This window comes from Drechmeria coniospora, chromosome 01 (assembly GCF_001625195.1).
Source record: "Drechmeria coniospora strain ARSEF 6962 chromosome 01, whole genome shotgun sequence".
In the NCBI taxonomy this organism is placed as follows: Eukaryota; Fungi; Ascomycota; class Sordariomycetes; order Hypocreales; family Ophiocordycipitaceae; genus Drechmeria; species Drechmeria coniospora.
In genome coordinates this window covers 2,312,626-2,328,424 of record NC_054389.1, presented here as the reverse complement: position 1 = coordinate 2,328,424, position 15,799 = coordinate 2,312,626, and the positions used below count along the sequence as shown (strand labels likewise).

General features: G+C 56.3%; 3 protein-coding genes across 3 annotated transcripts; 2 read left to right on the top strand and 1 right to left on the bottom strand.

Moving 5' to 3' along the window:
- Positions 1 to 911: 911 nt before the first annotated feature.
- On the top strand, positions 912 to 5,547 carry DCS_00638 (putative GPI-anchor transamidase; the record flags this gene model as incomplete). The annotated part of the gene is made up of 8 exons (XM_040797977.1): positions 912 to 1,435; positions 1,511 to 2,155; positions 2,703 to 2,811; positions 2,937 to 3,737; positions 3,842 to 4,102; positions 4,260 to 4,458; positions 4,527 to 5,261; positions 5,345 to 5,547. 8 exons carry the CDS (start codon positions 912 to 914, stop codon positions 5,545 to 5,547), a joined length of 3,477 nt encoding a protein of 1,158 aa, XP_040658860.1.
- Positions 5,548 to 6,138: 591 nt separating this feature from the next.
- DCS_00637 (uncharacterized protein) lies at positions 6,139 to 7,167 on the top strand (the record flags this gene model as incomplete). Its single annotated transcript, XM_040797976.1, has 3 exons — positions 6,139 to 6,233; positions 6,288 to 6,643; positions 6,875 to 7,167. The coding sequence occupies 3 exons, from the start codon at positions 6,139 to 6,141 to the stop codon at positions 7,165 to 7,167; spliced, it is 744 nt and encodes a 247-aa protein (XP_040658859.1).
- Positions 7,168 to 9,154: 1,987 nt separating this feature from the next.
- Positions 9,155 to 11,034, bottom strand: DCS_00636 (uncharacterized protein; the record flags this gene model as incomplete). The annotated part of the gene is made up of 2 exons (XM_040797975.1): positions 9,155 to 9,544; positions 9,604 to 11,034. The coding sequence occupies 2 exons, from the start codon at positions 11,032 to 11,034 to the stop codon at positions 9,155 to 9,157; spliced, it is 1,821 nt and encodes a 606-aa protein (XP_040658858.1).
- Positions 11,035 to 15,799: the final 4,765 nt, after the last annotated feature.

The window sequence follows — 15,799 nt, the reverse complement described above, 5'->3', positions numbered from 1 at the left end:
TCATGGATTCACCGGCATGAAGTCGGGTCGAGAGAGGAATTGCGCCTCGGGTGCCATGCGATCAATGTGCAGAGCCCTCCATATGCACTGAATCTGTTGGAACGGGTTGACTCGCAACCGTATCACTTACCTGGTACCGAACAAGTACGAGTAGGAGTACCTTTACCTGTTACCTACCCATGCCTTGCCTACAGTACCTGCGATTCGATCGGTCGAGGTGCCCAGCTACCTAGTACGAACCTACCTTTACCTTACTCACTAATATTACCTTAGTAGAACGTGTAATAGTGCACAAGTAGGTGCACAAGTACTCCGTACTCCGTACACTTGCAAGAAGTATGTACTTGCATGTATTACTACTAACATGTGCTTGCGTACCTGCTGGTCGGTACCCACTATATTTAGTATCAATAGTTGTACATTGTACCGAGTACGGAGTGCAGATAGGATGGGTACTTACAGTACAACTGGTGCTCCGTACACTTTGCATGTAAGTAAGTACATGTACGCCTACAAGTGCGTCCGCAAGTTCCTTGCTAAAAGTATTAATAACCCCAAGCAAGCTCGTAGCACTTCGTCACTAGGGGGTTCATCTAAGTACTTCTTGGTTCCTGGTAGATTCCTGCCTGCTAGTGGTTAGAGGTGGGAATCCGGTACGTACTCGTGTTGAACTCATTCATCCCTGCGCCATCCAGCACGTTAGTAGGTGTAGCAGAAGGTTTGCTCCAATACGCCGTCGTTATTCAGCATTTGTCAGCTCCACTACCAACGTCGCTTCATCTGCACCACGGCCACGCCGAGGACCTCCGTCGTCGCCATTCGTCTTCGCCCATGGCATCAGCCGAGATTCGATTTTGACACGCAGACTCGAGGATTTGAGGGAGAGGCCGACGATGAAGGCCGTCGTCGACATGCAAGCCCTCGGCTGGATGAGCCTCGCCTTGGCCATGCTGGCGGCCATGGCTGTTGCGGAACACACGAGCAACTGGGCCGTCCTGGTATGCACGTCGCGCTTCTGGTTCAACTATCGCCATCTCGCCAACGTTCTGTCCATGTACCGCACCGTCAAGCGGCTCGGCATCCCCGACTCGCAAATCATCCTCATGCTACCCGACGACATGGCGTGCAACCCCCGAAACGCCTTCCCCGGCACCGTCTACAGCAACTCGGACCGCGCCGTCGACCTGTACGGCGACAACATCGAGGTTGACTACCGCGGCTACGAAGTGACGGTCGAGAATTTCATCCGCCTCCTGACGGATCGCGTCGGCGCCGAGATGCCTCGCAGCAAGCGTCTCCTGACCGATGACCGAAGCAACATCCTCGTCTACATGACGGGCCACGGCGGCAACGAGTTTCTCAAGTTCCAGGATGCCGAAGAGATCGGCGCTTACGATCTCGCCGACGCGTTCGAGCAGATGTGGGAGAAGAAAAGGTGAGTGAAGGAGAACCCCCCCCCCGACCCCGCGTTTGTTTGTTTGTTTGCCGCTGACGAGGTGGCGGGCACCAGATACCACGAAATCCTCTTCATGATCGACACCTGCCAGGCCAACACCATGTACAGCAGGCTGTACTCGCCCAACATCATCGCGACTGGCTCCTCGGAGCTCGACCAGTCGTCGTACTCGCATCACGCAGACAACGATGTTGGCGTCGCCGTCATTGACCGATACACGTACTACAATCTCGAGTTCCTCGAGAACCAAGTGCAGGATCTGAACAGTGGCAAGACTGTGGGCGACCTGTTTGACAGCTACGACTACGAAAAGATCCACTCGCACGCGGGAGTCCGCTACGATCTCTTTCCGGGTGGCGCCGAGGCTGCCCGCAGCCGCCTCATCACCGACTTTTTCGGCAACATCCAAAACGTCGAGGTCGATCGTGCAGGGGGGGACGCTGCGCTGGAGGAACAGATGCTGGCGCTAAGCAAGACGATTGCGGCCCTGCGGGAGAAGGCCGGGGATGGCAGAAACGCGTCCTCGGTCCTCGCCCGTGCACCCGAGACGGCAAGGAAGACCAAGGAGACGAAGGAACAGAAGAAGATGCAGGGAGCGACCGCCCTCACCACCGACGACTGGTGGACAAAGAAGGTTGTCGGCATCACCGCGCTGGTCGGTTGCGGACTGCTCTGGGGGCTCGGCTCGTTACTGGAAAGGTAGAGTCTGCGAGTTGTCTTGCCCAGCAGCGGGTCAAGAACGTCAAGCGCAGGCAAACCACGAAGATGACGAAAATATGGCACCAAAGGCACGGCAAAGGCCGAGGCCAAACAGGGCTGCTCGTTTGTATGCCACGACGAGCGTGGTTTTGAAATGGAACATGTCAGGATTGTTAATGAGGCGCTCTCTGTTCTTTGCCATGCCTGCTGCCAATGTACAAGATTACAACGACGTACTGTATCGATGGATGTATGCATGTTCGTAAGCCTGCATGCATGCCTACTCTTTACGTATGAATGACTAGCCAGGCCACATGTACTGCAGTTGTGTAATCCATGCTACTCAACATCAATCTCGACGTTGCCTTGGATAAGGTGGCTTAGTCAGCCTGTCGATGTCGACAAAGTCAACTGTCCACCAGAGTTGGGTGCAGATTCGCTTGTAGTAGCCAACTCACTCCGTCTCTACATTTTCTTCTGCTGCCTCTGGCGAAGAGTTTAGCGGGAATTTTCGGCACAATCGGCTGCTGTCGTCAAACCGGGTCAGAACCGAGGCTGAGGATGGGCCCGCTGTTCTGCCCTTCCTCCCTCTGACCATTGAGGCCATGGTCAAGGTTCGAGGCCAGGACCAAGGCGCGGCGATGGAACGGTCCAAGGTAGGTAGTCACGAATCATTTGAATCCTTGTTCACTCCTCCTCCGTCTGGTCCTCCCACCCTCATCTCCCCTCTACTGTTCCGACGTCTCGTCTGGCTCACGCACTGAACCTTTGTCGACTCCAGGCCTGCCCGCTGGAAGCGCTCGACTTCCGGTTTCGCCCCTTGGCGCCGCACGCGCTGGCATGGTCATGCGATGCCGAGCTGGCCGTCGCGCTGGATGACGCCATTCATGTCTTTCTGCCCAAGTTTCCGACGAGTGGTACCGAGGATGTGGACCCGAAGGCGTCGCAGCCTCAGTTCTCCATGTCGCTTCAGGCGTCGGCGACGTTGCGGCCCGAGCCGTCGATGAACGCGAAGCTGTGCGATGTCGCCGGCATCCGCCTCCCACCAGCCGTCTCCGCTGACGACTTTCGATTCGCCGGCGTCGGCGACGGGCTCGTAACGGGGTCGGGGGCGGCCATCGGCCAGGTCGTTCGGGTGGAGTGGTCTCCCAACAGCCTCGGACAGAATTTACGACCCGTCTTGACGGCGCTCGTCACCAACGGCAGCATCGTCACGCTCGGCGAGCACATCGATACCAGTTCCACCATGGCTTCGAGCGCTACGGCGCGCTCATTCAATAACTGGAAGATCCTCTGGGGTCTGGGCGCCCGACTCCCCATCCCTGACTCCACCGACGGCAGCCAGGACGGACTTCGAGAGGTCGATGACCGCATCATGTCCTTTTCCTGGGCCAGAGAGCTCCGGCCTGGCGGTCTCGGGTGGGCACTGCTCGCCTACGTCAACGACTCCAGAGAAGTCGTCATCGTTCGCGTCCGATTTCGTTCCCCAACGCTCGACGTAGGAGAAGGAGACGACTTGGCGCCGGAGCCTTTCTGGGATGTCTGCGAAGTAGCCCGGTTTGATGGTGCCGGTCCTCACAAGGTACGGATACGGAGATGTTGGTCGCCTTGGAGCAAGCAACGATGAAGCAACGATAGTCGGGCCTCTTTGTTTGTATTTTTTGGCTCTCTTTCTCACCTCCTCAGCAGGATCTTGACTCGGGCGATCCCGACTTTGTCCCCAACCGCTCGGCCTTTGCTTTGAAATGGAGCCCGTGGCATGTGCTGCCGGACTCTTGTACGGCATCGTTGGCCTACCTTGCGAACAACCACGTGGGATTCCGCAAGGTCACCATCGACGGTACAGGAAGTCAAAATGGCGACCTTCGAGTTCGGGTAGAGCGGACCGATACGACGTCCATTTGCATGCCCCTATTCCCGGACGCCTTTGTCGAGTGGGAAGACGTGGTAGGTGGATGTCGTCTCCCTTGGCCTCTCTCGCCCCGCCACTCTACACACATTTCTCGTTTTTCATTACACACACACGATATCTCTCCCACAACCTCTCTCCCACTCTTTCTCTCCTTTCCTTCTTTCTCGGCGTCGCAACACAACTGACAAACAGGCAAAGATCTGGCCGGATGACGGCGACGGGCGGATGGCGCGTGGCATCATCGCAACCCCCTTCGTTCCCCGACCCTTCCAAGTCGACTTGTGCGCCGATATAGGCCCGCCTGCTTCTCGCCACTCCATCGCAGAATGCTCGGCGTTGTATGCTCCTGGCGATGAGAGTCAGAGTCAGACATCGACCAATCCCATCACAGGTGGGTGCTTTGAGTGTTTGCAGTACATTGTTCAGGCGAGTGCAAGGTCTGATTTCTGTCCACCAAAGGCCTCGTCGTTCATCGGCCCGAAGCTGGCGAGAAGCCGCCGGCGCCGCAGTATACTCTCGTTCGACTGTCAGCCACAGCTACGAACCAGGACTGGTATCAGACTAATCTGCCCGAAGGCGCTACACGCCTCCCTCAGTGGGCCGAGAGGGTGAGACGGGCTGTCGCGCGGGTGGTGACGAGAGCGAGCGCCATGGAAGGCGTCTACTCGGACGAATCGGACGAATCCGATTCCGAAGGGGAGGTTGCCGACGATGAAACAGGACTCCTATCTCGCGTGCATGTGCATCGATTCCGCCTCTGGGGCCTCGCTGCGTCGCCCGGAGACGGATGCACGGCCGTGCTGGTGACGAGACACAACACACAGCATGCCTACCGCCGACCGCGATCGACCATTCTCTTCGGCTATCACGACGGTGGTGATGATGAGGGGGCAGCGCTGGCCACGCAGGAGCAGAACGGAAACCAAAGGCCGAGCCTGAGAACGACGGAGGAGTTGACGACGGAGGCAAGGCTCTGGGAGGCCCTCTATGGAGGTCGGGGGGACGTTGACGACGTCCTGCTCAGACGGCGTGAGGGCTGGAGCGAAGACGGAAGCTGGGTCTCGTCAGCACGACGGTCGAGCGCCGTGCAGGATGCGTTTAAGGACTTGATCGGCCAGCAACGTTGTGTTTTTTGCGACGCGCCGCTCAACGTGTCGAGGGTCGAGTCGACGTGTGCCAGCGGCCATTCCTTTGGTACGTAGCCATGCACCGGACCTGGCAAGCTCGCTGCTATCCTCGTCGCCGTTGACTAACGAAGCTGACTTCACTTCTGATAGCTACCTGTGCCGCCACCGGTCTACCCATCACGGCACCGGGTCTCTCTCGTCTCTGCGCTGTCTGCGGTCTGCGATGCCTCAAGTCCTCTGAGTTGGCCACGGTGGCGAGGAAACATCTCGGACCCGAAGCCGCCAAGCTCCTCTCCACCATGCACGTTGCTGGTGATGTTTGTGGCGGCTGCGGCGGAAAGTTTGTCTCTTGATTGCCATCTACGACTTTTTGGTAGCCTTGGGAGATAATACGAACGCGCCCATCGGCTGTGAGCCAGTTGACCTGCCAACCCCTCTCGGACGGCTGCGATCTTTCGGCGCAGGGGAAGGTGGGGGGTGGATGGGTTCGTCTGTTCTGCACCGTGGACAGCATCACGACTTTCCGATTATAGGGATGAATAATTCACCAGCAGGTGAGGGGAGGAAGTAAGGTTGGTTCGTTTTTGCTTGACAATTCTTCCCGCTTGGAAGAAAGTGGCGAGCGATATTTCTTTCCTTTCTACGTTCGCTGAATCCGGACAGCTCGCTCGCGACGCAGTGACGGCGGCGCATCAACGAGCGGGTTTCTCGCCGATATGCCAACATCTACGTCTCCTCCCATCCGCCTTTTCCATCTTTCGGCTTTCCCCTCCCGCCGTTTTCTGTTCACATACGTGTATCCGCAGTCCATTCTACTTGCAGACACAAATTATCCAGCAGGCCAGAAAGAATAGTTTCGACGGCGCAAAGCGACACCGTTCGTTCGAACAAACCGCTACCACAGTCCGTTCCACTTCTTGCATCGCATCAAATCGCCTCTCACCATGCCGCAGGCAACGATTTGCCGCGCCCCTGGGAGCATTTCGCAAATCCTCCTCACCAAGCAAGTCGAAGTCTCCCTGCCCTCCAACGGTCCCAAGTAGCAGCATTCGGCACCCAACAACAATGCCAGGCGGCTAAGTGGCGGAGGCAGGGCGCTCGAATCCCCAATCATCCTGTTCATTGTTGGCGCACAGGGGGTAAGGTTCCATGTCCATCGAGACATCTTCCGAAACCTTTCCGCTTTCCGCTACTGCATGATATTGCCGATCACGGGCTCAAATATTGTGCGGTTCGAAGACGTTGACCCCTGCACATTCCCATCCATCATTTTCTACTCCATTTGCCACGGTTACCGAAAGGAGGTGCCCCAGCAAGTATCTGTGCCCAGCAATTTCGGCCCGCCCTTGAGCCCGACCCAAATCCAAACCACTGATACCCACAGCGAGGAGCGGTCGATAGACCTAGAGTCCGACCCACTGCTCTCAAGTGGCCTGCCGATCTGTATGAGTGCGTATCAGCAAGTGGTTAAACGCATGCCAACATTCATTACTTGGGCGGTGCGAGGCCGTGGAATAAACTCAACGGGGTCGTTGATCACTTCCTCAGTCTTCTGCACGAGTCCCAGCTCGGCCAGGAGCGGCACTATGAGCTCAAAAACGACTGGGCCACCTCGCTGAAGAAGCTGAAGAATGTGTGCTGCTCGCTCACACCCGTGTCAACGTCGCCTGCGATAAATAGAAGATTCGCTCGATGCAAAGGCTTGTCCTGAGACGCATCGGCGACGCGACATCCTCGTCTCCACCACCATACACTCGATCGGTCTCCTTGACTACTTCGCCCTCGTCACCTACATCTATCGGAACACCAAGGCCGACGACGACGCCCGGATGCTCGCTGCCGCCTTCGTCAACTGCATATTTTGGACCGGCCACGAGACTACCGGTTATGAAGAGTTGTACGCCGAAGTGCCTAAACTGTTCGGCGACATGGGTTCTCTGAACCTCACGGTCCTCCACTCACAGGCTTCATAAATAGCGGTGGAGGGGAGTGTTCTTCCTGCGGCGGATGACGACACCTGTCAGAGAGCTGACGAGTAATCGTACGACGTGGGACATGAACAAGCACTATCGATACACCACTTTTGCTGGATTTGGATCTTGACGGGAATATACGCAAGGAGGAAGCCACCGAGGCGAGGCGAGCTACGAGGGCAGCCCGCTCCCGAACCAATTCTGTCGCTACCATGTACAGACAGAACAAGTGCTTTCTGCCTCCATAAATGCGCGCGTCCAAGCAGTATGTAGGTAGCGATAGCAGCTATAGGAGCGATAGGCGGACGTGCCGTCATTTCTTGCTCTTCATCTCTATCTAGCCAATGCAAATACTTGAGCGCACGGCTTGCACGATGATGGTGTGCGTGATACATGCCCCATACCGCCTGAACTAGCAGGCCTGGCGGAAGGGGTCAACCTGCCACCACCCAACCGAAGGCGTCAGTTAACCAATGCCAAGCGTGCGGAAGAAGAGGGAGGTGGGTAGTAACGGTAAGGTCTCAGAAATGGTGAGCTCTTCCAGAAAGCTCGCCGTCAGGGACGTCGAGGCAAGGATCAAGCTGAGGCCCGCATCTCGCCACTGACGGAGAGTGTCCGACAGCGCGCCTGGAGCCTCGTATTTCCAACCTTGGCATGATAAGCCAGAGATGGGATGGCGCAGGAGTTCAGAAGCACATCGTCGATGGGTGCCGGCGCATTCGATATGCCGGCAAGGTTGAGACGGTTGACGACTGATACAGCCTCGGCCAAGGGAGGACGATGGACGAGATAGCACTGCTACAAACGTCACGTGCGATCCGTTCACCAGTGTTTGCCGCTTTGCTTATATAACACGGATGGTGGGAAGGAAGGCGTGGTTGAAAGAAATGAAATGGTGAATGCATGTGCCTCGAGATGACCGGCCGCTGCAAAATAAGGGTGATGAGAAGAAGAGCTCAGGCGAGATGCTGTTTGCCGAGGGGATTTGGACAACGTGGTCAGGAGGGAAAATGGAGATGAATGGCAACACAAGGCCTGCCATTTGTACATAAGGCTGTCGTTATGTATTGATCATGGCATTACTCGATCTATCCTCAAGAGGCGCATTTGGTGGGCCGTTCGCCTGCAACGGATTGCCCACAACCCACACTCCTCCTTCTCTCATGGATGAAATAACATGATGATGATTTGTTGAATCGTATTGCATCGAGAGAAGGGTCGTATTCTGCAAGTTGAATGGCGCGCCTTGTCGTTGCAGAATAGCTGCCTGCTTGCCCAAGACATTGATTGGTTCTCGAACAGCTGTCTCTCGCCAGAGATCGAGTCAACCGGAATGAGGCCGGCCATCAGGCATGATACGCCTAGTTGCACAAATCTCGAGAGATTCCCTCCGATTGGGCATATTATCTTCATTCCCGTCTAACTGCGTGATTCCCTAACATGTCCTCCCAGTGTTCTCTCCCTCTTCTCGCCCTTTCCAGTCATCCAGATCACTTCCCAACACCGCATAGCACTCTGCTGCACCCTTCCCACCTCTCTGCGATATTTCCGCTGGTAGGAATGGAGTTTAAATATGACTGACTGGGCCAGGGGTGGTTCAAGTCGGAGCTCAGGGCAAGCTGTCTCACTGACCGACTGCCTACTCCAGGCCATGCGTCCGTTGGCTAAAGGGAATCCACGCCGGGGCTAACACGCCAGCCTGCCGCAATATGTGGAGGATATATCAACAGAGAATTCGTCCCAAAATTGCCTTTCGAGGCTCCACGAGGCTCCATGACATGAAAAAATGGAGAGAAGGAACAAAAGAAATAGAGATCCACGAATGGAAATGCTTAGAGAAGGGGAGGATGGTGCGGGATAGGGACGCAAAGCGCCATATCCAGCAATGTTTCAAAAACGCCGATCCAGGTATAATACCGTGCCAAACCTGACTGCTCCGTGACGTCGGTCGTAGCCAAAAGGCAACGTCCATCAAAAACATGTTTCTTCATATCGCCTGACCAGGCACCAGCCTCTCCCCCAACAGATCTGTCAAGGGAGCCGATGGAGGTCGCTGTGGTGGAATCGCCGTCGAGCTCGTCGGACCGTCCACGGGTGACGCCCGAGGACCAGTCGAGGTGTACGATCGGCTGTCGTGTGCGACGAAGGAAACGGGTGGAGGCCCGGAACCCTTCCGGGGTCGCGAAGGAGACTCGGGGAGACCGGGTCTGGCTTGCGGCGTCATCGATCGGTGGGCGCTGCCGGGTCTGCCGCCATTCGTGTTCACCGGCGGTCCGACTCGACCCCCCGGAGGGGCGCGCTGCTTCACAGGGCGGGTGGACAGGCAGGTTCGAGGCACGACGCCCTGCTGCGAGCGATCCAGGCGGATGGCAAGAGCCTGGCCACGTGTTAGCAATCGAGGGCAAGGAAGAGAGCAGGTCTCGGTTTTCAACGCACCCAGCCGTCGTCGTACTCGTGGATCAAGCGAACGAGGTCGCCGGCCTTGAGGCTCATCTCATCATCGAGCGATGGGTTGAAATCGAGCTGCACACGGTGGACGCCACAGCTCCGAGGAGCGCCGGAAGCGGCGGCGGCAGATGCCGCGCCGTTCGACGATGCTCCGAGCTCCGTTCCGGCAGGGTTCAGGGACCCAGCCGTCGGCGGCCGACCGGGAGCGCCCACGTCGCCGTTGCTGGCACCGCCGTGGCGCATCGATGTTCTACGCGTGGCGGCGGCGGCGGCCCCTGGACCAACGCCGAGGGCACTTCCGGCGACGGCGACGCCAATCGCCGGGCCGTTGGCCGTCAGCGGATCCTGGGATCCCGCGTGGTGGGTGTTCGAGGGAGCGGCGTGATCGCCGTTGACGGCGGCGTGCGAGTTTTGGCCGTAGAGACTGTGCATGTCGGCTATGGGCGTCCGGGGACGTTCAGCCTGGTTGCCAAAGGGGTTGGCCGAGTGGGCGCTGTTGCTCGTGTTGGGTCGATCCCAGGCGTCTCCCGCATTCGGTCGGGTCCCGATGGCGGCGGCGGCGGCGAGGGCCAGCGTGTTCCCCTTGCTGCTGCGCTTCTCGAGGCCGGTCCAGTTGGGCAGGAACTGGGTGACGGGTCGAAGGCTGATGCGAGGTGCCTTCGGGTTCGATCGACTCTCGTCGCGTTCGAGCGAGGCTTCGGACTGGAACTTTTCATCGGCGTCGTCGAGCACCATGCGGGCCGCCTTGCGGCCTCGGTTGAAGAGGAAGAAGACGAGCAGGCCGACGAGGAGAAAGGCTCCGAGGATACCAAACGTGATGCCGATCTTGGCACCGGTTGAAGGGCCGTCGTCGGCATCCTTGCCAGCCGAGGGTCGGTCCGACGTCAAGCTCGACGACGGTACCTTGTCGGCAGCCGAGGCAGCACCGAAGCCAATGGCATCCGGCCGCTCGACGGAAGCCTCCCCGGTCGCCTGGGCGAGGACAGAGGGCAGCGAGATGCTCGACTTGGGCTCGACGATGGCCGTGGGTAGTTGTTCCTCCGATAGTTCGAGCGGGGTGCTCTCGGAAGGCGTCTTCTTCGGTTCAGGCGTAGACGTCGAAACCGAGACGGCGACCCACTGGGGCTTCGAGGTTTTCGTCAAGGGCTGCACTCCCACGGCGCCTTTGAAGCTTGGCGCCATCGTTTTGTAGACGGTTCGGATGATGGTGGCGGGTTCTACGAGCACCACGTCAGCGTTGGAACGACTCCAAGGTGGCAGCCATGGCGATTCAGGCCAGGCCAGGATCGGATGAGCATTACCGGCGTCGCTGCCGTCCTCGTCTCTCCGCTCGATGACGCCCTCGGCCGAGTCGAACCATGCGGCCACATGGTCGACAAGGCTGCGTCTGTGATGGAGCTTCCGATGATGGTGCGTCATGTTGTGGTGAAGGGCCGACGCTCACACCGACGGAATCGAGATTCGGATTCAAGGTGCCGTTGGGTGTCGAGTGCCGACAGCAGTGCTCGGACGCCGGAGGAGCGAGGGCTCTAGTTGAAGGATATATTGTTGTTGACGGCTCGGGGAGATTGGCGGGCCGGCTGGAATGTGAAGGGGGTGGTGGGGGTGTAGGTATATTGGAGATGGAGGGAGAAAAGAATGTTGGTACTCCGTACCGGCCTGGGCAATCGACCCAAAAAGCGATCGCGTCGTGCAGTATTCAAAACAGCTCGATCGACTCCGGACCTCTTGACAGCGAGCGACTGTGGCCGAGGCAAAAATGGTCCGAATGGATGGGGGAAAAGGAAAGACGGAGAGCTGCTGGCGTGTGCGCGCGTGCGTGCGTGCGTGAGCGAGAGAGAGTGAGTGTGTGTGAATGTGTGTGCGTGTCACAGGCAGGGGAGAGAGTGTGTGTGCAAGCGTATGCGGGTGCAGGTCAAGGCCAGCTCAGCTCGGCTGATCGAATGCGATGCTTGCTTTGGTGGAGGCCCGCAGGATCGATCTTGCAAGGTCAAAAGAGAGGTGATGGGGACGTGTGCGCCGGTACGTGCTCGACCAGTCAGTCGGTCGGTCGGCCTCGAGTTGTTTCGTTGGCACAGCTCAGGGACCTCGTCGACGAATGGGTGTCGGCGGAGCGGGTTTGAGCAATGGTGAAGGAGATGACGGAGCGGGCGACGCTGCTCCTCGTACGTGCGTACTTGTACGTGTGCTGTGCAGTCGTCGTGGTCGTCGTCCTCAATCGGCACCTGCGCACGTTCCCACCGTTTCAAGCTGGAGGAGGGTTCCAGAAGCGGACGGCGAACGGACGGCTGAGAGGGGGCAGCAGCGGAGGGAAGAGAAGAGAAGGGAACGAAGGGCCCAAGGGAAAGAAAGGCCAAGGGAAAGAAGGGCCAAGGGAAACAAGGGCCAAGGGAAAAAGGCCAAGGGAAAGGATTGGAAAGGAAAGTTGGAACGGACGATGGGGAAGGGAGATGGATACCGGCCCATGTAGGTGTACACTACTAGCAAGTACGGTTCGTCGGGCTCGAATGCAAGCAGGAATAAGACGTATATGGAAATGGGCAAGTAGTATTAGAGAGATACCGGTGGAGTGCGGGTGAGGTTTTCGACGACTCGGATTCGTCGACCTTGACCACGTCCCAAGGCTGGATGTGGGTGGGTGGTTGTCCGAGTATTGCGTTGGGAATCCTTCGAGTATTCATTAGGTACTCGCGCAGGTACTGCATACTATATGTAGGTGTATTAAGGACAAGTACATGCAGGTACTGCCACTCTCCCGAACCTCATGTCAGTACGGAGTACGGGGTGCAATGTACGGAGTACTTGCCGGCATGTACAGTACTGTACTTCAGTGTACGGAGTGTTCCTTGCGCGACTATTGATTGATTGCTTGCTTGCACTCACGACGGGCCCGCCAAGCGCAGCGCAGACCAGCGGCGAATGGACGGACCTTCCAGCTCAGCCAGACTGCTGCCCCTCGTTTGCTCGAGGGCGCGAGGGTGGGCAGGAGGCGAGGGGGATTTGGAGGCGGAGGCGGGAGGCAAGGAAGCAATCAAGCGTCTCTGCTGGATGACTTCCCAATCCCTTCCTTGGTCGCATGCGTGGGGGTGTGATGGCAATGGATGGTCCGGAGCAAGGGGGGAAGTGGATGGGAGAACGACTATTTCGGCAGGGGGTGCGATGCAGCTAGCTGCTGCAACTGCCTCATTCTCCTCACCTTGTTCCCAGAGGGGCAAGCAAGGTGCGTGGATTTTTCTGGCAAGGAACTGAACGCACGTACGGTACGGAGTACGGAGTACAGAGGATACAGTATGTATTACTTGCAACTACAGGTAAGTGTCCCTACCTGAAGAAGTAAGTGCATCTACTGTACTTGGTTGTGGGAGTAAAAGTAGGTATACACCTACTTACTGTACGTTGGACTGCGGAACAGAGTCACAGTACGTCGTTCATGCCATGAAGGTCCACCCACGGGTACGAGTACGAGTTCACCCAAGCACAGTATCCGTACAACTACAAGTATGCCTTGCACGCATTCTCCGTCCGCCCTTGCTCTGCTTGCACAGCAAGTGCTATTATTATTTGCACATTCGACATTGTGCGGTGCAGGGCAGGGTGCAGCGCGGCCAGCGCTAATACTACTAGGCAAGTGCGTGCACCCAAGTAGTTGTACTCGTGTGCGTGCTGTTTAGCAGGCCGGCCCACAAAGAAAGGCGCATGGATTCAAACTCGTTCTATTTGTTCTATTAATTATTCCCCTTGCCTTGCTCGCTGCGCAGCACTTGTACATGTACTTTGATGCATCCCACTCCATGCGTAGTACTTGGTAGGTAGTAAGTACATGTACAACTATGGAGTACCTCGTAGAATCTAAGTACTTGTACTGTACGGAGTACACCTGCTAACAGTATTACCTGTAAGTACAGTATTACTTATTCCTGCCCGCCACAGGTAGGTACTAAAGCAAGTACATGAGCTACTACGTACAAGTACGGAGTATTACTGATACACGCAATCGTGGTGCTGCGCTGGCGTAAGTAAGTAAGTAATTACTTACTGTACGCAGTGGAACTCCGTAGCGTCAGCAGGTATTCGACGAGTAATCATATTTGTTTGTTTGCGCCACACTCGATTCCTCAGAATTGAGCAACGTCAACTTGTGACTGACCACATTGTCGATACGGGCCCGCCAAGACACCCACGCTGCCACTTGAAGATTCGTTCGTTCGTCAGGTGTTGCGCTAGGCCGCCGGTCCAGCGCCATCTGGCAGGCATCCATTCGCCGTAGGGCGGGCGCCCCCCCCACGATGGCAGCGCGGGTGGCTTTTCCCGTCCATACCAACGACTGCCTACTCGGTATTAATTCCTATTACCTACCAGAAACGTGCAAGCACGGGTATGGATGCTTGTACTGTAATACTGTGCTGCGCAGTACGGCGGACCGGCGTGCATGTTTTGCGCTCTGGCCTTCCCAGAAGTGTGTCAGTGCACGAGGGAGGGATAACGGCAAACCATTCACCCGACCCTACAACTACTGTACGTACGTATTGTACTTATGGACGGGATGTGTGCAGCGCCCTTTCACCCGTGATATTGGCATGTATAGTACGGAGTATTACAGTACTCTTGCATGCACAACCATGGACATGCTTTCATGTACGGAGTACGGAAAACATGTATTATACTATTACTATAAACAGATGTGCATGAGTATGGTAGGTACCAAGGTAGGGGTACAAGTACTTGTACGTGTGGGCTCTACGGAGTGCAAATACGTGTACCCCGTACTGTACTGTACTTGCTGGTAAGTGTACGACTAGTTGTACATGTGAGTGGGGAGTACTTTGTACAGGGAGGTGCACCGATACGCTGTATTAATTAATTACTTGTGCATGTACTTACGGAATACAACAAGTAGTTGTAGGTGTGTACAGTAGTTGTACTTGTTCATTACCAAGTGCAAGTACAGTACTAATGCTTGGGCGTTCACCCATGGGGTGTTGCTGCATGCAGACATACTCCGTACTGTAGGTACATGTTCAAGCACACAAAGTGGTGTTGGTGCATGTAAGTACTCCGTACTTGCTGCGGTCATTATTGCATGGAGGTGAACGGAAATATACTTACTTACAGTATACTTACTTATGTACAGTAACTCGAGTGCGCCTGCAATCCGTGCTGGCTCGTACCAGATGCCGTCAGGGGGCCTGAGTCGCAGAGCTCATGAAAGGTCCTTCGAGGCCAAGAGACTCGCAGGGGATTCCCATCCCGTTTGGGGAAACCATCAGGGACAGGAGCTTCCTGATTGGTGCCCTGCTGGAAGGACCGAAATTGCCACTAGTCAGGCACAGGAAAGGTTGACGGGCCCCACATGACGACACCTCATGACGCCTGGTACCCTCTCCAAGCGCTGTACATGGTAAGTGTACACTGTTCGGATACGCCGTACAGGTGCAAGAAATGCTGCACTAGAACGATTCAAGCACGGACTAAGTACTTGCACTGTCCTCTGTACTCGATACTTGCTTACTCGTACGTTCTCGTTCCCACACGCTCCATGGCAATTTACTTATTACAGAATATTAATACACCAGCAAGAACGATTTCGAGTGCCTTTGCAGAAAGTATGAACCACTCATACAGTGGGTGCGAGTGCGAGTACAACTACAGTAAGAACACCTGGTGCCCAAGCGCGACTGGTACCTCGGAGGAAGACTTGCAAGTACTCACTTGTCTTGAGTGATACAAGTACAATCAGCAGCAACCGGATCGTGGCTCCATGTACTCCGCACGGAGCAAATACTCCGAACAGTACTCGTCGTTCCCAACTCCAAGTGCGTACAACCACTCACAAGTACTGTACGGAGTAGATGCAGTAGGGAATTCCTTGTATTCTAGGCTCCAGCACAGAACTGGTCCACCGGCACGGATAACTCCGTCACGAGCCGCAGAGTTGCCGGTCCGCGTGCAGCAGCTAGCAATTACCGGAGTGCTTATAGCATGATAGGGTACCCGGATGTGCTGTGCTGTACATGTACAGTGCTGTGCTCCAAGCAAGTAGTATTTTACCGGAAGCAATCTACCCCATACATGCAATATACTGTAGGCACTAAGTAAAGTACAGTAGGTGCTGGTGTACGCCGACATGGTTGTACATCATCTCAAGTATTACTTCCGTACTTGGGGGTACTTGCGATCAAGCACG